This window comes from Syzygium oleosum, unplaced genomic scaffold (assembly GCF_021117445.2).
Source record: "Syzygium oleosum isolate NSW1041296 unplaced genomic scaffold, Sole_v2.1 Sole_v2.03, whole genome shotgun sequence".
NCBI lineage: Eukaryota > Viridiplantae > Streptophyta > Magnoliopsida > Myrtales > Myrtaceae > Syzygium > Syzygium oleosum.
The window spans coordinates 2,926,881-2,943,799 of NW_026607487.1; the positions used below are offsets into that span (position 1 = coordinate 2,926,881).

The 16,919-nt window shown below is 42.1% G+C and overlaps 1 protein-coding gene across 4 annotated transcripts; it reads left to right on the forward strand.

Annotated features, from left to right (window-relative positions):
- The first annotated feature begins 1,406 nt into the window (after positions 1-1,406).
- On the forward strand, positions 1,407-5,142 carry LOC130137657 (calmodulin-binding protein 60 B-like). 4 transcript variants are annotated; one of them, XM_056309438.1, is made up of 7 exons: positions 1,407-1,676; positions 2,434-2,509; positions 3,273-3,325; positions 3,532-4,025; positions 4,143-4,306; positions 4,418-4,624; positions 4,815-5,142. In XM_056309438.1, the coding sequence occupies exons 3-7, from the start codon at positions 3,297-3,299 to the stop codon at positions 4,998-5,000; spliced, it is 1,080 nt and encodes a 359-aa protein (XP_056165413.1). In that variant the 5' UTR covers positions 1,407-1,676; positions 2,434-2,509; positions 3,273-3,296; the 3' UTR covers positions 5,001-5,142. The 4 variants fall into 4 exon arrangements, with proteins under 4 accessions (XP_056165413.1, XP_056165414.1, XP_056165411.1 ...); XM_056309436.1 differs by lacking the exon at positions 1,407-1,676 and adding an exon at positions 2,050-2,334; XM_056309437.1 differs by lacking the exon at positions 1,407-1,676 and adding an exon at positions 2,050-2,334 and having other exon boundaries at positions 4,143-4,303.
- The last annotated feature ends 11,777 nt before the right edge of the window (positions 5,143-16,919 follow it).

The following is a 16,919-nucleotide window of genomic DNA, read 5'->3' on the forward strand; positions in this document are numbered from 1 at the left end:
GAGTCATTGTTGATTGTTAATGGTTTCGAGGGTTTTTAGAGCCCAAATACAGTGTATATATTTGACTTGAGTTAATGTTGATTGTTAATGGTTTCGAAGGTGCTTTGAGCCCAAATACAATGTATACATAAGGGCCAATCTTGACTCCCTATGTATCCTTTGCTGGTTTAGCAGTGCCGGTTGCTTTATCTATAAACACTCCAAGTTTTGGAAACTTTGGACATGAATTTTATGCGTTTTTTATTCTCTGGAGATGGTGAAAAGGCAATGTCAGGGGGGTGGTTCCGGATCATCTGCTCGAGGATAAAAAAGAGGGCATAATATTAAGTAGAATTACTTTACTAAGGACTATTGTATTTCAATTGTAGTTTTTGTGACTAGGAGTGAGCACCGGCCCCAAATAGACTCTAGAACCAAACCGAATCGAACTGAACCAGAAACTGCACCATGATAACCTTAATTCTCTCTTTTTACTCTTGCATTGCATCTTGTTGCCGCCTCTGGTTCCTTGCTTGTCAAGCAAAGGAATTTCACGGCTACTTCATCATGCCTAGAGGACAAAGTTATAAAAATCTTCGGCTAGATAAAAAAGGTTGCAATGGCATAAGACAATGGAAGTTGCTAAGAAATTAGAAGAATTTGTCAGAAAGATGTTTCTTTGTGAGAGACATGAAGTTGATGGGTGGGGCTCATATTTTTCTAATCCGTTTATTTGATAAAACCAGTGTTTATTAACGATGGAGTATTGACGCATTGAGATCATGTTGGCATCAGCTTTGAACTTTATAGGTTAATATTTTAAAGAGTAATGAAACCAAAGAAAAAAAAAAGAGAATCCTCAGGTTCGGTTTCAAGATCTGCAAGGTATGTTTCATATTCCAAAAACTAGGAACCGGTCCTAACGGGGTAGGTTATATTCATCCTGGAACTGCTCACTCTTGTATGTGACTATAAATTGTTATAACAGAACCTGATTCGATTTTTTGATTACTTTGCAGTCATTGGAGAAATGTGACTTGAGGGCTGTCGCTGAATAAAAATGCATCTTTGGTCAAGCCTCTCTTTCGGAAAGTGGCATGCTATCCGTATCAGCTGTGCTGCTTGTGAAGAACTTAAGTCTGGTTCTTCACATATTAATTCATGATCTCACGCTACCGCTATGCTTAGTATGTGACTCTTTCGCTTTTCTGTCGAGAAGGTTGTTAAGTGGTGATTCGGATGTTTGGCCGCCAAAGTGGGCATTTTAATCTCGATCACTTCCATTGTAATCACTAAAACATATGGCTCCGGCAGTATACTTTTCACGTGGACATACCCTAGCATGGAAAGTGAAGTCCCAACTAATGCATGACTAGGTTTTTAGACACCGACAATGACAAACTCTGCTCTGTGGAAACCCACTCCCAACAAACAAATTATACGTAATACCCACATTCCCTTATCACACATAACATGGCCAATTTCCACACAGCTGCCGGCGCTCACCCATCGCCGCCCAGACCTCTCGCGACTTGTTAAGAGAAATTCAACTGAAGACAATGGGCAACAGTGAGAGTTCAAATCTTGATCGTCCACTCCTCTTGAGTACAACACCACTCTACAGAATGGGGTTGCTCTGAAACTTTCCCTGTATCTTCCAAAAGCTTTCTCGATCACATTATCTATCGTCTACTCAGGTACGGGTCGATGCCACCGTGTGTCTCTGTAAATTTTCACTCTCTCTCAAATCCCACATGGAGAAAACGTTTGAGAAAGGAAGATCTTTTTTATCTTTATATCTTCAGGATTGTTTGATTAATGTAGCTGTCAATGTTAAGTCAGTCAATCTTGGTTTTTATCGGGTAATTTTCGCCCAATCTTCTTGGCTGTCCGTCCTGAATTCAGTTGACGAGTCCAAAGGCGAGTCGATGGCTCTTGGAATTGTCATAATGCAATCACTAAATTGGCACGAGCAAAAAATGTGGTTAAAAACCTTAGATATTTTTGGTTGGTTATGTTTCTTTTTCGAGCCCAAATAGAACTATTTGTTTGGCTTGAGTCAATGTCATGTTGATTGTTAATGGCTTCCATGTCAATGTCATGTTGATTGTTGATGGTTTCCGTGTTGAATCTCCTTTGGACCTTCCATTTCTGCGGTGGGGCCAATCTCGACTCCCTACGTGTTCTCTGCGGGTTTAGCAGTGCCGGGTGCTGTACCTATAAATACCGCAAGTTTTGGAAACTTTGGACATGAATTTTACGTGTTTTTGATTCTCTGGAGATGGTGAAAAGGCAACTTCAGCAGGGTGGTTCCGGATCTTCCGCTCGAGGATCAAAAAGAAGGCCTAACATTAAGTAGAATTACTTTACTAGGGACCATTGCATTCCAATTTTAGTGTCTGTGACTCTGTATTACTATAACAGACCTGATTCGGATTCTTGATTACTTTGCAGTCATTGGAAAAATGTGACCGGAGGACCGTCGCTGGGTGAATTTGTACCTTTTGTCGAGCCTCTCTTTCGGAAAGTGGTATGCTATGCGTATCAGTCACTAGCTCTGTTGCTTGAGAAGAACTCAAGTCTGGTTCTTCACAAATTCATTGATGATTTCGTACTACTGCTCTGCTTAGTATGTGACTCTTCGGTTTCTTAAATAGGATATCGTGATTCATTTATATGGCTTAGTGATGTTCGGTCAGCATGTCATGGATGTAGTTCGGATTTCTAATGAGAAGGTTGCTTCTTATGGTGATTCAGACGTTTCTTATGGTCACTTCCAATGTAATCACCAAAAAGTATGACTCAGGCAAAGTACTTTTCATCACAGAGATGTGCAGGGCTTTGTCCATGCCTTGTTTCTTATGAAAGATACTTCATGAAGTCCTGATTTGCTCCACTGTTTTATATTAAGAATGTTTCAATTATTTGTTTCTGAAGTGATTTGTTTGTTGGGTTCATTTACATGGATTAAAGATCTGTGAATCCTGTTCTCATAACTAAATTCCAAACAAAAATGACATATTCGTTGCCCCTCACCTCTTTTTTTTTATGAAAGGAATGAATCTTTTTATCGAACGATCAAATGACTACTTCCTTTTTCTAGTTATTAATTTTGATTGCTATGATATGCAGAAGTTCCCTGTATTTGTAAACATCTCACACTAGGAACGTAAGATTTTCCCTGCGTGTGATCTAATGAAATCACCTTTTCGGATCGTGATGCTAAACAGGACGAAACTATTGTATAGTTAAAAAATTCACTTTGAATCTGATTTACATTCTGCATCAAGCAGGTTAGTGAGGAAGTGGAACGTGTGATGTCACGCTTCCATGATCCATCGTTAAGGTCAGTGTTCCTTGTATTTCTGCATCAACCTCCAAGGTTGGTTCCCAATCAAAAGAGGCCATATTGATCTTGTTTCGTATTAGTATTTTCATACTAGACACACTACTCTGGTTTCAAGTACAAGATAAGTTATTTTCTGACATCGTATCGACACTTCAACATCCCTTATGCACAGAGAACTTACGTATTTCTAGTTTATATCGCAGAGCTCTGTCTAATCCTGTTGGAACTTCTGAAGAAAGCAGTCTGCGACTGCAATTTGTTAACAAATTACCGACAACCATCTTCACAAGCAGTCAGATAGAAGCCGAGGATGGTACTCCTCTGATGATGGAACTAGTAGATGGCAGGACAAATGAGAGGGTTACAAGTGGGCCCCTATCTTTGATAAAGCTCGAAATTGTAGTCCTTGATGGCGATTTTGGGTCGGACGAGGGAGAGGATTGGACCGAGAAGGAATTCAATTGCAATATCGCTCGTGAAAGGGAAGGGAAAAGGCCATTGATGACTGGGGAGCTCACTGTGATCTTGCAAGGAGGAATTGGTTGCCTCCGTAATTTAATCATCACCGACAACTCGAGCTGGATGAGAAGTAGGAAATTCAGATTAGGAGCTCGAGCTGTTCAAAAGGTTTCTGCAGAAACGAGAGTAAGGGAAGCGAGAAGTGAAAATTTCATTGTTAAAGAACATCGAGGAGAGTGTAAGTTTGCCTTTCATCTTGACAATATCATTTTGATGTTTGACCATTAATTCCTGATTCTATCTTTGGACCTTAAAAAAACTAAAAAGACTGACAAGTTTTCCTTGTTATGCGCAGTGAACAAGAAGCACCACCCTCCATTTCTGAGTGATGAAGTATGGCGTTTGGAGAAAATAGCCAAAGGCAGCCCTCTACATAAGCGCATGAGTTCGAGAAGAATCAACACCGTTCAAGATTTCCTCCAGCTGCACGAAGTCGATGCGTCCTCTCTAAGAAACGTAGTATCTATTTATCTTCAAGCCGTGCTAATTTCTCTTGTTCTTTACATGTTATTCTAAGCATTATTAACTACCACATCATGCTACTTATTTTGTGATGTGATGTCATCTCAGATACTTGGCACTGGGATCCCCAAGCGGACATGGGAGACAATGGTCGGACATGCCAGTACCTGTGTGGTCGATGATAACGAGATGTACGCTTACTACCAAGATACGAACAAGGCCAGTATACTGTTCAATTCGGTAATGAAAGTGACTCAAGCAACACTTGACGGCCAAACTTACCAGTCGCTAGACAAATTGACCCACTCTCAGAAGGTACATAATTCACAGCCTGAAACTTTACCATCAAGTACCTTAGTATCAATCTATCTGGAGCTAAAGAGGGGCCTTTATTTATTGGACTAGTTCGTTTATACGGCAGAATTTATTTCATAACCACATCTCTGAAAATTCGTAAGTACTCGTTTGATTTTGGATTCGATCTAATCCGCTGCTCGGTCAACAGATTTTGGTGCAGAACTTAAGAAGGCAAGCTTACTATAGCAAGAATCAATGGGTGCCGCTTGATTACCTACCCAGCATCACTCCTTCGAGAGCCCTGAATTTTGATTTGTCTCCTGAGGAGCTTTTTAAAGTGTCAGCTCCGATCCCTGGCAATTTGACGTGGACACCGGAGCATGCTTTCTGTTGAAGTGTTCATGGATATTTGTCAGAAGTTAGTAGGTGTTCATAAATAAGACATTAGGATTTTGGAAGTGTCTCCATACTCTATAAATAGAACAACCAATGTACTCTTTCATCAAGTTATTGAGTAAAGATGCTGTTTTCTAGTATTTTCTCTCTCCGTCTTTTTTGAAGATTGTGGCTTATCTACATAAAATCAGAGCCACCAAGAGAGCGTGACCTAAATTAAAACCCTAGTTTTATCTTTCTTCTTGCCATCAGTTTGAAAAAAAAAAAAAGACCCTCGTCTCTGCCATCAACTTTTCTACCCTAACACTAAGACCACCACCCTTCATTGTTCCAAGTCTTTGTTTTTCGCCCGCCGATCTTCATCCTCGAGGGCAGCCACAACTGCTCATCTTCAAGAGTAGTGTCATCGTCCTCTACTTGTTGCAGTCTTAGATCTGTTCAGGTTGTCTCTAAGAGCAACTCTATCTCGTGAGTTTTTTGCGACACGAAAATTAGTTTGGGGAAAATGTGGCACAAGTGTACCAATTTGGCGATTTTCGCCATTTTTACTTCTTTTTTATGTTCTTTGTCCTGAAATAGTCTTTCTGCAGCACCTCATCTTTAGAAACTTCCCCAATTTTGGTCAACATTTCAATGCCCACCATGTACGTTATTCGCTGTGGGATTCTCTTTCGATTGCGAGTGTCATTGACAACCAAAGTCGCCTCAACTGTTTAGGTAGCTGTCAGCGCCGGAGTTGAGCACACCTTCATCAAGCAGCCAATGTTGAGCATTGTGGGGTGATGCGGTTTAGTTTGTCGCAGTTTAAGTTGGTTTTCACATGGTTTTGTTAAGGTTGTGTGAGAAAGAGGTGTCAACTCTATGATCATATGCTTCTTCAGCGTTTGTCTTAAATCGGGTTCAAATTGGGTGTTTTGGTTGCAAACTTTGGAAAAGATTTGCACGTGTCCTGTGCAAGTTAAATGCTCCGGTTTAAGAAGGAAGGGTTAGGAGCATATTTATGGATATTAGTCGAAAGTAAGTAAGTGGTCATAAGTGAGGACATCAAGGTATTGTTAGCTTCTCTTACTTTATAAATAGAGCCATCAACGTACTCTTTTATCAAGTTATTGAGCAATATGTAGCCTCTGAGTATTTTATCTCTCTCTTGAAGATCTCAGAATATTTACACTTTCTGCCAAGTGTCACGGACCGTGATTCTCTCGTACTCTTGTACCCTTGTTAGTGATGCTCGGGGTTATCGGGTGAAGAGTAAGGACGCAGAAGGGATGAAGTACAACTGGGTCGTGGAAGTGGCATCAAGACGGTTGGTGCTAGGAGTTCTAGGATGGAACGAATATATCGTAGGAGCTCTGAAGGCGGGTTTGGCCTCCCGTGCACAAACTGGTCGGGAGCTGATGCCGCTCTCCTGATGAGGCCATGGCAGGCCGAAACCAGTTGTCGTACCGGAAGTATTCTGTGTATCTCGCTCGATGGACTAGGCTCCCGAGCCAAGCTGGGCGTGGTATGACTCGATACGAAGAAGACATTCGCCGTGTTGCTCTTGGGAACAGCTAGTGAACGATGGCTGGCCTGGTGCGTTCGGCGCGCCAGGCGCCTCACGGGCTATTCCGCGGCCAAGGAACCGTCGGCCCGTGACAAGTGGTATCAGAGCAGAATCCCTCCAGTAAGTGAGTGAGTCGCAGAAAACCTGTGGTCTACCCGGTCCTACGTGGGCGGAGAGTGAATCGCCGGAGTAAAAGCTCGGACAAAGTGCGGCTCTCGACTTGCTCCTAGGATGAACAGGGGCACGGGAAAAGAACTGATTCCTCACTGAATAGGGAAAAACGTTCCTGGATCAATTTGGCGAGTCTGAAGATGAGTCTACTATCACGTTATCAACAAGGAGAAAAACCTCCATTGGTCTGAAGCCACCGGTGGAGAGAAGTTGTTTTGTTGGGCGAGCGTCCACCACTCGTGTAAGTCCCCACAGCGGCATTGATGGTGACACCACTCGTGTAAGCCCCCACAGCGGCATTGATGGTGAGAATTGACGCAAGGAAGCGACAGAACAGCCCACAACGAGGACGTTGCGGAATTGAGTGGGGGAGAATGTCACGGACCGTGATTCTCTCGTACTCTTGTACCCTTGTTAGTGATGCTCGGAGTTATCGGGTGAAGAGTAAGGACGCAGAAGGGATGAAGTACAACTGGGTCGTGGAAGTGGCATCAAGACGGTTGGTGCTAGGAGTTCTAGGATGGAACGAATATATCGTAGGAGCTCTGAAGGCGGGTTTGGCCTCCCGTGCACAAACTGGTCGGGAGCTGATGCCGCTCTCCTGATGAGGCCATGGCAGGCCGAAACCAGTTGTCGTACCGGAAGTATTCTGTGTGTCTCGCTCGATGGACTAGGCGCCCGAGCCAAGCTGGGCGTGGTATGACTCGATACGAAGAAGACATTCGCCGTGTTGCTCTTGGGAACAGCTAGTGAACGATGGCTGGCCTGGTGCGTTCGGCGCGCCAGGCGCCTCACGGGCTATTCCGCAGCCAAGGAACCGTCGGCCCGTGACACAAGCCTGTTGCTATGCAGATTTGGGGATCTGTCCATCTGGCAGGAGTTCCGGAGTCTGCAATTCTGAGATTTCAAGGCCTAAGGCGGCATGGTGCAAGGTCCGTTCAGTGGTGGAGTGGAGATCGGTTCGGCGCATTGTGGCTACAAAGAGAACAGCAATGTCCAATTGTGCACATTATTTAGCTGAATACATTGAAAGTGCTGAGCGCGAAGCTCTTCCACACAAGCTAATCATCACTTGCAAAGCATGATGATTGACACGTGATGATTGACTTGGGTGGATGAGAGCGTCTTATTCGGAAAGAACCAAGTTTCTGCAAAGCATCTAAGGATAAAGCTGCCCTAGATGCATTGGTATTATTCACGATCATTGCCATTTTCTCTTCTATTTTTTCTTGATCAACCTTTCATTTTTGAATGAAGTTATGTACCGTCAACCTGGGGCTGCCAATAAAACTGGTCTTCTTTGTATAGATCACCCAAGTTGATCTGATAAAGTACCTCGATACAAGAGGTTCTTCTTCAAGAAGTGTTTGGCAGAATGTTTGTCCCAACCCTTCATATCTTGATTTATTAGTTTATTGCTCTGATATACCTCAGCAGATTTTTATTTGCTTTACACAATTATTTTCATTTATTTGTAATGTAATATTCTGACCATTAGAATGACAAAGCCCAGAATCTTGACAGTTCCATAACAATCCACCATGTGCCTGTACACTGGTATCTAAGACCGCTTCGAGATATCACTTATGCTAATTAATCTATGTACATTTTAGCATCTACTATTTTTCAGTATCTTTCGATGACAGAATTATGCATCTGCGTTTTACTCTCATTCAATGGCCAAAAGGAAAATTCCTTTCCTAGTTCATGCTGTCAAAGTCAAGTGAAAATACGATTGTTGGTAGAGAAGTTGGCATTGGACTGGCCGTCTCGAATGCTGCTAGCTTACCGGATCAAGCTGACTGCATGATGAAATCCAACCAGATCCAATCATGTCAGTAACCCTGAGACGAGCTACCATCGGGTCAAATGACTTTTAATCGGTCAATGCTCTAGAGACCAGAGGAAAATGAATCTAGCTAGCTCACCAACGGTCTTTTTCAGGAGAAAGCTGTTAAGCATGGTTTGGCTCTAGGCATCACCTGACATGAAGCACGAGAGGAACAAGTTTTGTAAATAGAGCGAGAGAGCTCCAAAATCTTGTCTTAACTAACTTGAGACTTTATTTTCCAGAAAATCATTTTTTGGTGAGAAAAGAGATGAACTTCCTTTTGCTAAATTAAGAATTTTTATCATTGAAACGCATGCAAGACGTGCAAATTTTCCTATTTTCGTAATTAAAAACACTTATTTAATTCACGGAAAAAATTGGAAGGGAAGCCAAGCAGTATGAAAATAATATTTAAAGTTTTGAATTTGTAGAAGAAAGCATAACAGCAATCTAGCACGTTACACATGTTTTCTGGAATTTTTTTTTTTTTTGGTCAAGGTTTTCTGGATTTTAATTGGCAATTATTTACAACTCCCATGAAACTTTTATGGTTTAAATTGCCTCGATCCATCCGAATATTTTGCACAAATCCCCGAAGAAAACGCAAACAGAAGAAGGTTTGAGTTCATTTGTCATAAATCTACTGCAGTAGATCATTACACGCCAATGCACACTATCCTCTTGTGTTGACCAAATGGAAGCCTGAACTGCAAAGTTTGAAGGTCTGTGATGTGAAAACTATTATTTGGGTTAAGCTACAGAGAGATCCTCTGTATCTTATGACATTGGAGAGCTTGAGTTACATAACTAATAGTTCCATTGGTGTGTGTGTGCTACGAGAAATGGGACAAGACTTTCTTATGCAAAAGATCTGTGTTGAGGTGGTTTTTGTCTTTAATTAATTGCCTAGGAATGTTGCTGTGTTGTTGGACGAAAATAAGATGGTTAAAGTCACGGTGGAGTACCTTGGGGGTTCTAGAGAATGTGCTAATTGCTCCAGATATGGCCATTTTTCCAAAGAAAAAGAAAAGTTCGAAATGGATTCCTGAAAAGTGTCTTTCCTTGAGAATTTGGCTGATATGTCCTCTCCTAAGATTTTCACAATCCAATGCTATTACTAGAGTTCTCTGTGAGGAGGGTGTGACTAGATGATCAGTTTGTAGTACTATCCTCTGTTGATGTTCAGAAGGAAGAAGAGGAAGTGCTTGACATGTTGACTGAATTAGAGGAGGCTTCCGTCGCCTTTGATAGTTGATAAGGATGGTGCTATTACATCTGGAGATTTTAAACTTTCTCAAAAGAAGGCTAGGGCTGCTGCCATTACTGCTGGTGAGGTGTGGAACAAAGTCATTCATCAGAGAGGAGGTAGAAGGAAGAACACTAATCTGGAAGCTGAGTTGAAGAAGCTAGATGGTACGTCTAGCTCCTCAACTCTTTCCTCGTGAATATTGTATGCTGGAATTTGAGAGGTTTTAAGCGCCATGAGCAAAGAGTTGTTAGGATCTTGTTAGAAAAAATGATGTTCAATTGTCTTGTGTTTTAGAAACTTAGAAATGCCACTCAAATTGTTAATAGCATTTTCTCTGATTGGTCCTGTCTTGTATAATCACATTATGATACTTTTTACTCTTCTGTCATATATGCTGCTAATATGCCTGGAGAGAGGAAACAACTTTGGGATCAGCTCCCTGTGGTCTCTCGAACTATTGATCAGCCTTGGCTTCTTGATAGAGATTTCAGCACAATTTGCTCTGCCCCTGAAGTTAGTAACTCTGATGATTTTCATTCTGGAGATGTGAAGGATTTCAAGAAATTGCTCTTGCACTTGGAGCTGCAGGACATAAATGCTATTCGTAACTTCTTCACCTGGTCGCACAGGAGATTGGTGGGATATGTGGAAAGGAAATTGGATAGAACTCTGGTGAATGAGGCTTGGTTTAGTCTTTTCCTATTGCTACTGCTGATTTTTCTGGCTCCTGGTGTTTCGAATCATTGCCCTGCATTGATAACATTGATTCTTGATGATTTCAAACCTCCAAGATCTTTCAAATTCTTTAACCTCCAGAGTAAGCATTCAAATTATCTTCAAACTGTGGAAGGTGCTTGGCAAACCGAGAAGACTAGCTCCCCTATGTTTTTGCTGTATGAGAAGCTGAGTAACACAAAAAAGGCTGTTAGGAAGTTCGGTATGGTAAATTGTGAGAAGATTATAGAACAAGTCTCTCAGGCATAGGAACATTTGTCTTGTTTACAAAATCGAATTCTTCATGGCTCTTTTGGTGATTAAATCTTAAAGGAGGAATTTGAGGCAAGGGCTCAGCTATGGAAATTGAAAAATCTGGAGGAGGCTCTTATAAGCAAAACTCTAGAATAGATTAGTCGAAACTTGATCAAAGCACAAGTTTTTCCCGCAGGGCTGTAAAGGTCAGGTCCGGACTTCTAAATAGGCATTGAGAGTCTTATACACAGAGGGTGCTAGGGAGGTGATATCATATAAAAATATTGCTCGGGAGGCTATTGCTTTTTATAAAACTTCGTTAGAGGACACCTAATTGTGCTTTTCCTGATAAGATGGAACTCGAGTCAGTTGCTAGAATTCAGGCTTCCACTGGAGCAGAGAGACAATCTTTCTACGCCTGTTACTGCTTCTGAAGTTAGCAGACTAGGTAATCAATGAATAGCGATAAGTAACCTAGTCCAGATGGATTCTCAACCTATTTCTTTTACATCTGCTTGGTCTGTAATTTGAGATGATGTCGTGAAAGCAATTATGGATTTTTTTAACTCTGTTAAGCTCACGAGAAAAGTGAATGCAGCTGTTATTACTTCGATTCCTAAAACTGAGAATACTTCTAAGTTAACTCAGTTTTGGCCAATTTCTTGTTGCAATATCATCTATAAGAGCATAAGTGGGGTGCCTGCCAATAGATTGAAGCAAATTCTCGCAATTTCATTAATTGCAACCAAGCTACTTATCTAACAATGTGCTTCTGGCCCATGAATGAGTCAAAAATTACCATAAGGCCGGTATATCTGGTAGAGGAATGATTTAAGCTGATTTTGATTCAATCAGCTGGAGGTCTTTTTTGCCATGATGAAGGTTTTTCAGTTTCGAAGTCGGTTTATAGAGTGGCTGGGAGCTTGCATCACTAGTCATTATTTTTCTGTATCTTTAAATGGCGGTCTGGGCAGGGTGATTCTTTATAGCTTATTCTTGATATGGCAATGGAGGCTTTCTAAAAAATGGCTGGATAATGGTGCAACTCAAGCCAAAATAAAGCACCATTGCCCAGTTCTCTAAGGTGAAACTTGCTTGAAATTTGCTGGCGATTTCATGATATTTTTCGAAGGGGATATGGATTCTTCAGATGAAATTTCGGCCCTGTTTCGGAGATTTAAGCCCAAGTCAAGTCTTAGTTTTAATCCCTGAAAGACTGAGGAACATCTAGCTAGGATTGAGCAACAGGAAGAGGATGAGATGGTAGCGCTTAATGGCTTTCAAAAGGGCCAATTGCTAGTTTCATACCTTAGCCTCCCTCCAATTTCAGGAAGGTTAAGTGATAGAGAGTGCAAGCCTTTGGTCTCCAGTTTTATGAAAGTGAATTGAGTTTTGTCCCCCAACTTTTGTCACTTGTTGTAAGTTGCCCCTTGACTTTTCAATCTTTGCAATTCCCCCCTAAAATCTTGAAATTGGTTGCAATGTCTCCCTCAGTGTCGATTCTAGCCAATTTTCATAGAAGGCCTACACTTCTAGTAATTTCTCGAATCTAGTGGATTATGGCCTCCAAACTTCGTCCAAACTTTCAATCCATCTCTTTTCAAAAGATGGCCTCTAGGAGCTTGTAACATAGGGTAAGGCATAAAGCAAATTAGGAAATGCAGAGAACACAATAGAATAAGCACAATTTGTTTAATAGCACAAATTAATGTATTTACTCTGTTAGTCAATTTGGTTTCATTCTTTTCCCTCTTTGCTCCCGATGTTTCGGATCACTGTCCCGCATCAATGAAATTGGTTCCTGATGATTTCAAAAACCTCCGAGACCTTTCGGATTCTTTAACCTCCAAGAGTAAAAGCATACAGATTGTCTTCAGACTGTGTAAGGTGCTTGGCAAACGGAGATGGTTGGCTCTCCTATGTTTTTCCTGTGTGAGAACTGAGAAGTGGGTTTCCCCTGACCAAAAAGCAAGCAAAACTGGTCGTCTCAAGCTTGGGCTCAGTTAGCTTAAGGTTTTTAATTATTGTTGAAGCACTCAACTCGACACACGTGATCATTTTTATGTCCGTCTCTTTCCTTTGGGCTATCACCATTTACACGTGGATCGTAATCTAAGCGTGGAAAGTGAAATCCCAAATTCATGCATGTCCCTGTTTTTCCAGACACGGACATTGACAGACTCAGGTCAGTGGAAACCCACTTGCCCACGTGCGCTTGTCAATTTCATATGTAGATGTCGTTGACTCACGTGGATCTTAAGAAACCACGCCGTTTCTTCTTCTCCCTTCCGCACCCGAGCTCCTCCTCGTCACTTTCCATCGTCTGCTTTGCATAGACTCACTCGGCCACAGGTTCCGGCACTCACCCATCGCCGCCCAGACCTCCGAATGACTTCTTAAGAGTGTTACGGAAGCAGACGATCACAAAACAAGAAAATAAATCAGAGATAAGATTTGCGTGATTCGATCGGTACGACCTACGTCCACCTCGGAAGAGCAATAAAGAATTTTACTGTAGATCGAGCGATGCCACTGTTATAATAACTACACTCGAGTCACTCATACGCTTTCGGTGTTTCTCAAATCCCAATTACACTCAGTAACTCACACAGTGCTTTGCCTCACAATTTCTTACGAAATAATCTCTCAATCTCACGAATGAATTAGCAAATCTTATCTTTAATACCTTAATCTTGGTGTAATTCCACGAAGAAAAGAACTTTGACTGCACATGAACGGCAGGAATACCACTCTGCAACTTTTCATCGACAATGGCGCGCCGGATGTCCCACAACACAATATACGTACATATATAGCCAAGTTGAGCGAATTAGAGAAGAAACCAAGTCCAACTCTGAACTTTCATGTTTTGTTTTTTTGTTGACCGACTTCCATACAGAAAATGATTTCCGTAGACTACAAATTTTGGACTTTTGTTGGACTTATCAAATAGCAACTTAGTGTCCCAATTTACCTTACCCAAAAAAAAAACTTAGGGTCCCAATATTCACTTTGGACTCCGACGCCAAATAGGAAATCCAGATTTCCATCGCGGACGTCCACAAATATTCAGCTTTAGGACTTTTCTTAATTGACTGAGTTTCTTACCATTCATCTTGATTCGGGTTTCTTTCACGGGCCTCAAACTCGAGACATAACTTTAACAAAAAGAAATTCAAGACAATGGGCAACAATGAGAGTTCAAATCTAAAGATCGTCCACTCCTCTTCACTACAGCACCACTCTACATCACGGAAAATAACTTTTAGGAAAACGTTTTCCGGATTTTCCTGCGTTCGTTTCGCAAAAAATAAACTAGTCATGGAAAACATTTCCATCAATGGAAAAAACACCTTCAAAAAAGCAGAAAACATTTTCCATATCTTCTTTCACCTCATTTCTTTCAAACAACATTTTCCTTTTATTTTTCCTTTATCTTTTTCTTTTTTTTTAAATGGAGTTTTTAAATTTTTAAGATTTTTTCTTTTTCTTTTTTTTTCCTATTCTTTTTACTTCCTCTCCTACCGTGGCTGGTGATCGACCATAGGCAAGCTCAAGCCTCACCACAGGCCAGCGAGGCTCGAGCTCGCCAGATTCCAGCAAGGTCGAGCCTTGCCGGCCTGTGACAAGGCTCCCCCTCGCCTAATTCAACAAGGTCGAGCTCGCCCAAGGCCGGCGAGCTTGAACCCCATTGGATTTAGCAAGCTAGGTGAGGCTCAAACCTAGCCAGAGCCTCGCCTACGTCTAGCAACCTCGGGCGAGCTCGACCTTGTCAAATCAGGCGAGGCTCGACCTCGCCAAAATATGACGAGCTCGAGCCTCGCCGGCCTGTGGCCAGTTGCCGATCGGCAACCGGCCAAGGAAGAAGAAAAAATATTCAAATATTCAAATTTTTTGGTGATTTTCCCTAAAAAATCAAATCGGATACCGAAAGGCAGAAAATATTTTCCAGTTCACTTTCAAGTCTCGGCCGAATGCTAGAAAATATTTTTTTTTTATGGAAAATGACTTTTCCGAAAATATTTTTCAAAAACGTCACATTATTCGCAAAATAAACGGAGCCTTGGAAAGGACAATTTTTTTTATCTTTATATCTTCTAGATTGTGCGATTAATGTAGCCGTCAATCACTTTACATGGTTATAAGTCAGTTAGTCAATCTTGGGTTCTACTGGGTAATTTCGCCCATGCTTCTTGGGTCCTGAGTTCAGTTGATGAGTCCAAAGGCGACAGTTTGATGGCGCTTGGAATTGTCAAAATGCAATTACTATGTTGGCACGAGCAAAAATGTACTTAACAACCTGAAATATTGTTTGGTTGGTTATATTTCTTTTTCGAGCCCAAAGAAAATGTTTATATTTGACTTGAGTCAATGTTATTTTTTTTTTTTACTGGTTTCGAAGGTTCTTTGAGCCCAAAGACAATGTATACATAGGGGCCAATAGGGAAAAGTGACAAAAAAGTCTTAAACTTTTTGCATTACTGCCAATTTAGTCTTAAACCTTTTTTTGGTGCCAATTCAGTCCTAAACCTTTTGCATTGATGCCAATTTAGTCCTAAACCTTTTTTTGGTGCCAATTAAGTCTTAAACCTTTTAAATTAGTGCCAATTCACTGCTAAACCTTTTGTTTTTGTGCCAATTTAGTCCTTCCGGTCAATTTTGATCGGAATTTGCCGAAGTGGACGCCTGCCGGCCGGCAGCCAGTCACCAGCGCCGACGTGGCGCTGACGTGGACAACTTTAATAATATTTTATTTTATTTTTGAATTTTTATTGTTTTTCCTTTTTTTCACTTTTTTGTCCCCCCTCCTTCCTTTGGCCGCCGCCGTCCGGCTGACCGCCGAGAGGCCGGCGAGCTCGACTCCGGCCACCGGGCGAGGCGGCGGCCTCGCCCGGCGAGGGCTAGCCTCGCCTTGGTCGGGGCGAGGCTCAAGCCCTCGCCGGAGGCCACGGCGAGGGCTCCGCGAGGGCGAGCCTCGCCATGGTCGCGAGGCCCGACCTCGCCGGATCTAGAGAGATCGAGCGTCACCCGGCGACCTCGCCAAATCCGGCGAGGTCGGGCCTCGCCCGACCATGGCGAGGCTCACCCTCACCGCGGCCTCCAGCGAGGGCTTGAGGCTCGAGCCCTCGCTGGAGGCCGCGACGATGGCCGACCTCGCCGGATCTGGCGAGGTCGAGCCTCGCCCGACCAAGGCGAGGCTCGCCCTCGCCGGGCGAGGCCGCCGCCCTCGCTAGTGGCCGGCGAGGTCGAGCTCGTCGGCCTCTGGCCTCTAGCCGATCCCCGGACCGGTGACCGGCCAGAGGAAGGAGGGGGGGACCAAAAAAAAAAGTGGAAAAAAAAAGAAAAAAAAGGAAAAAAAATCCGTTTGGTAATATAAAGTTTATGACTTTTTTGGCACTTTTCCCGGGGCCAATCTTGACTCCCTTTGTCTTCTTTGCTGGTTTAGTTGTGCCGGTTGCTACATCCGTAAACACTGCAAGTTTTGGAAACTATGGACATGAATTTTAAGGGCATGTTTGGTAACCGACCAAATAGTGCATGATTCTATTCTTTTGTTTCTCGGAACAAAAAATAAACAAAAATCCGTTTGGTAAATTTTTTGTTCCCGGACACAAATTTGTTCCTAGAATTAGTTTTGAAATAGAATCAAGAATAAAAAAAAAAGTTGATTCTTGATTCTAGAAATAAGAATCAAAAATAGAAAATAAATTTTCTTTTTCTTTTTTTTCTTTCCTTCCTGGCCTGTGGCCGGTTCTGTTAGTCAGTTAGTCAATCTTGGTTTTTATTGGGTAATTTTCGTCCAATCTTCTTGGGTCCAAAAGCGAGTCGATGGCTCTTGGAATTGTCAAAATGCAATTACTATATTGGCCCGTGCAAAAAAGTAGTTAAAAAACATGAACTATTTTTGGCTGGTTGTGTCTCGTTTTTGAAGCCAAATGGAACTATTTTTTTCACTCGAGTCAATGTCATGTTGATTGTTAGTGGTTTCAAAGTCGAAGCTCCTTTTTTGAACCCTCCATTCCTGTGGTGAGCGAATCTCGACTCCCTATGTATTCTCTGCTGGTTTAGCAGTGCCGGTTGCTGCATTTATAAATACTGCAAGTTTCGGAAACTTTGGACATGAATTTTAAGTGTTTTTTATTCTCTGGAG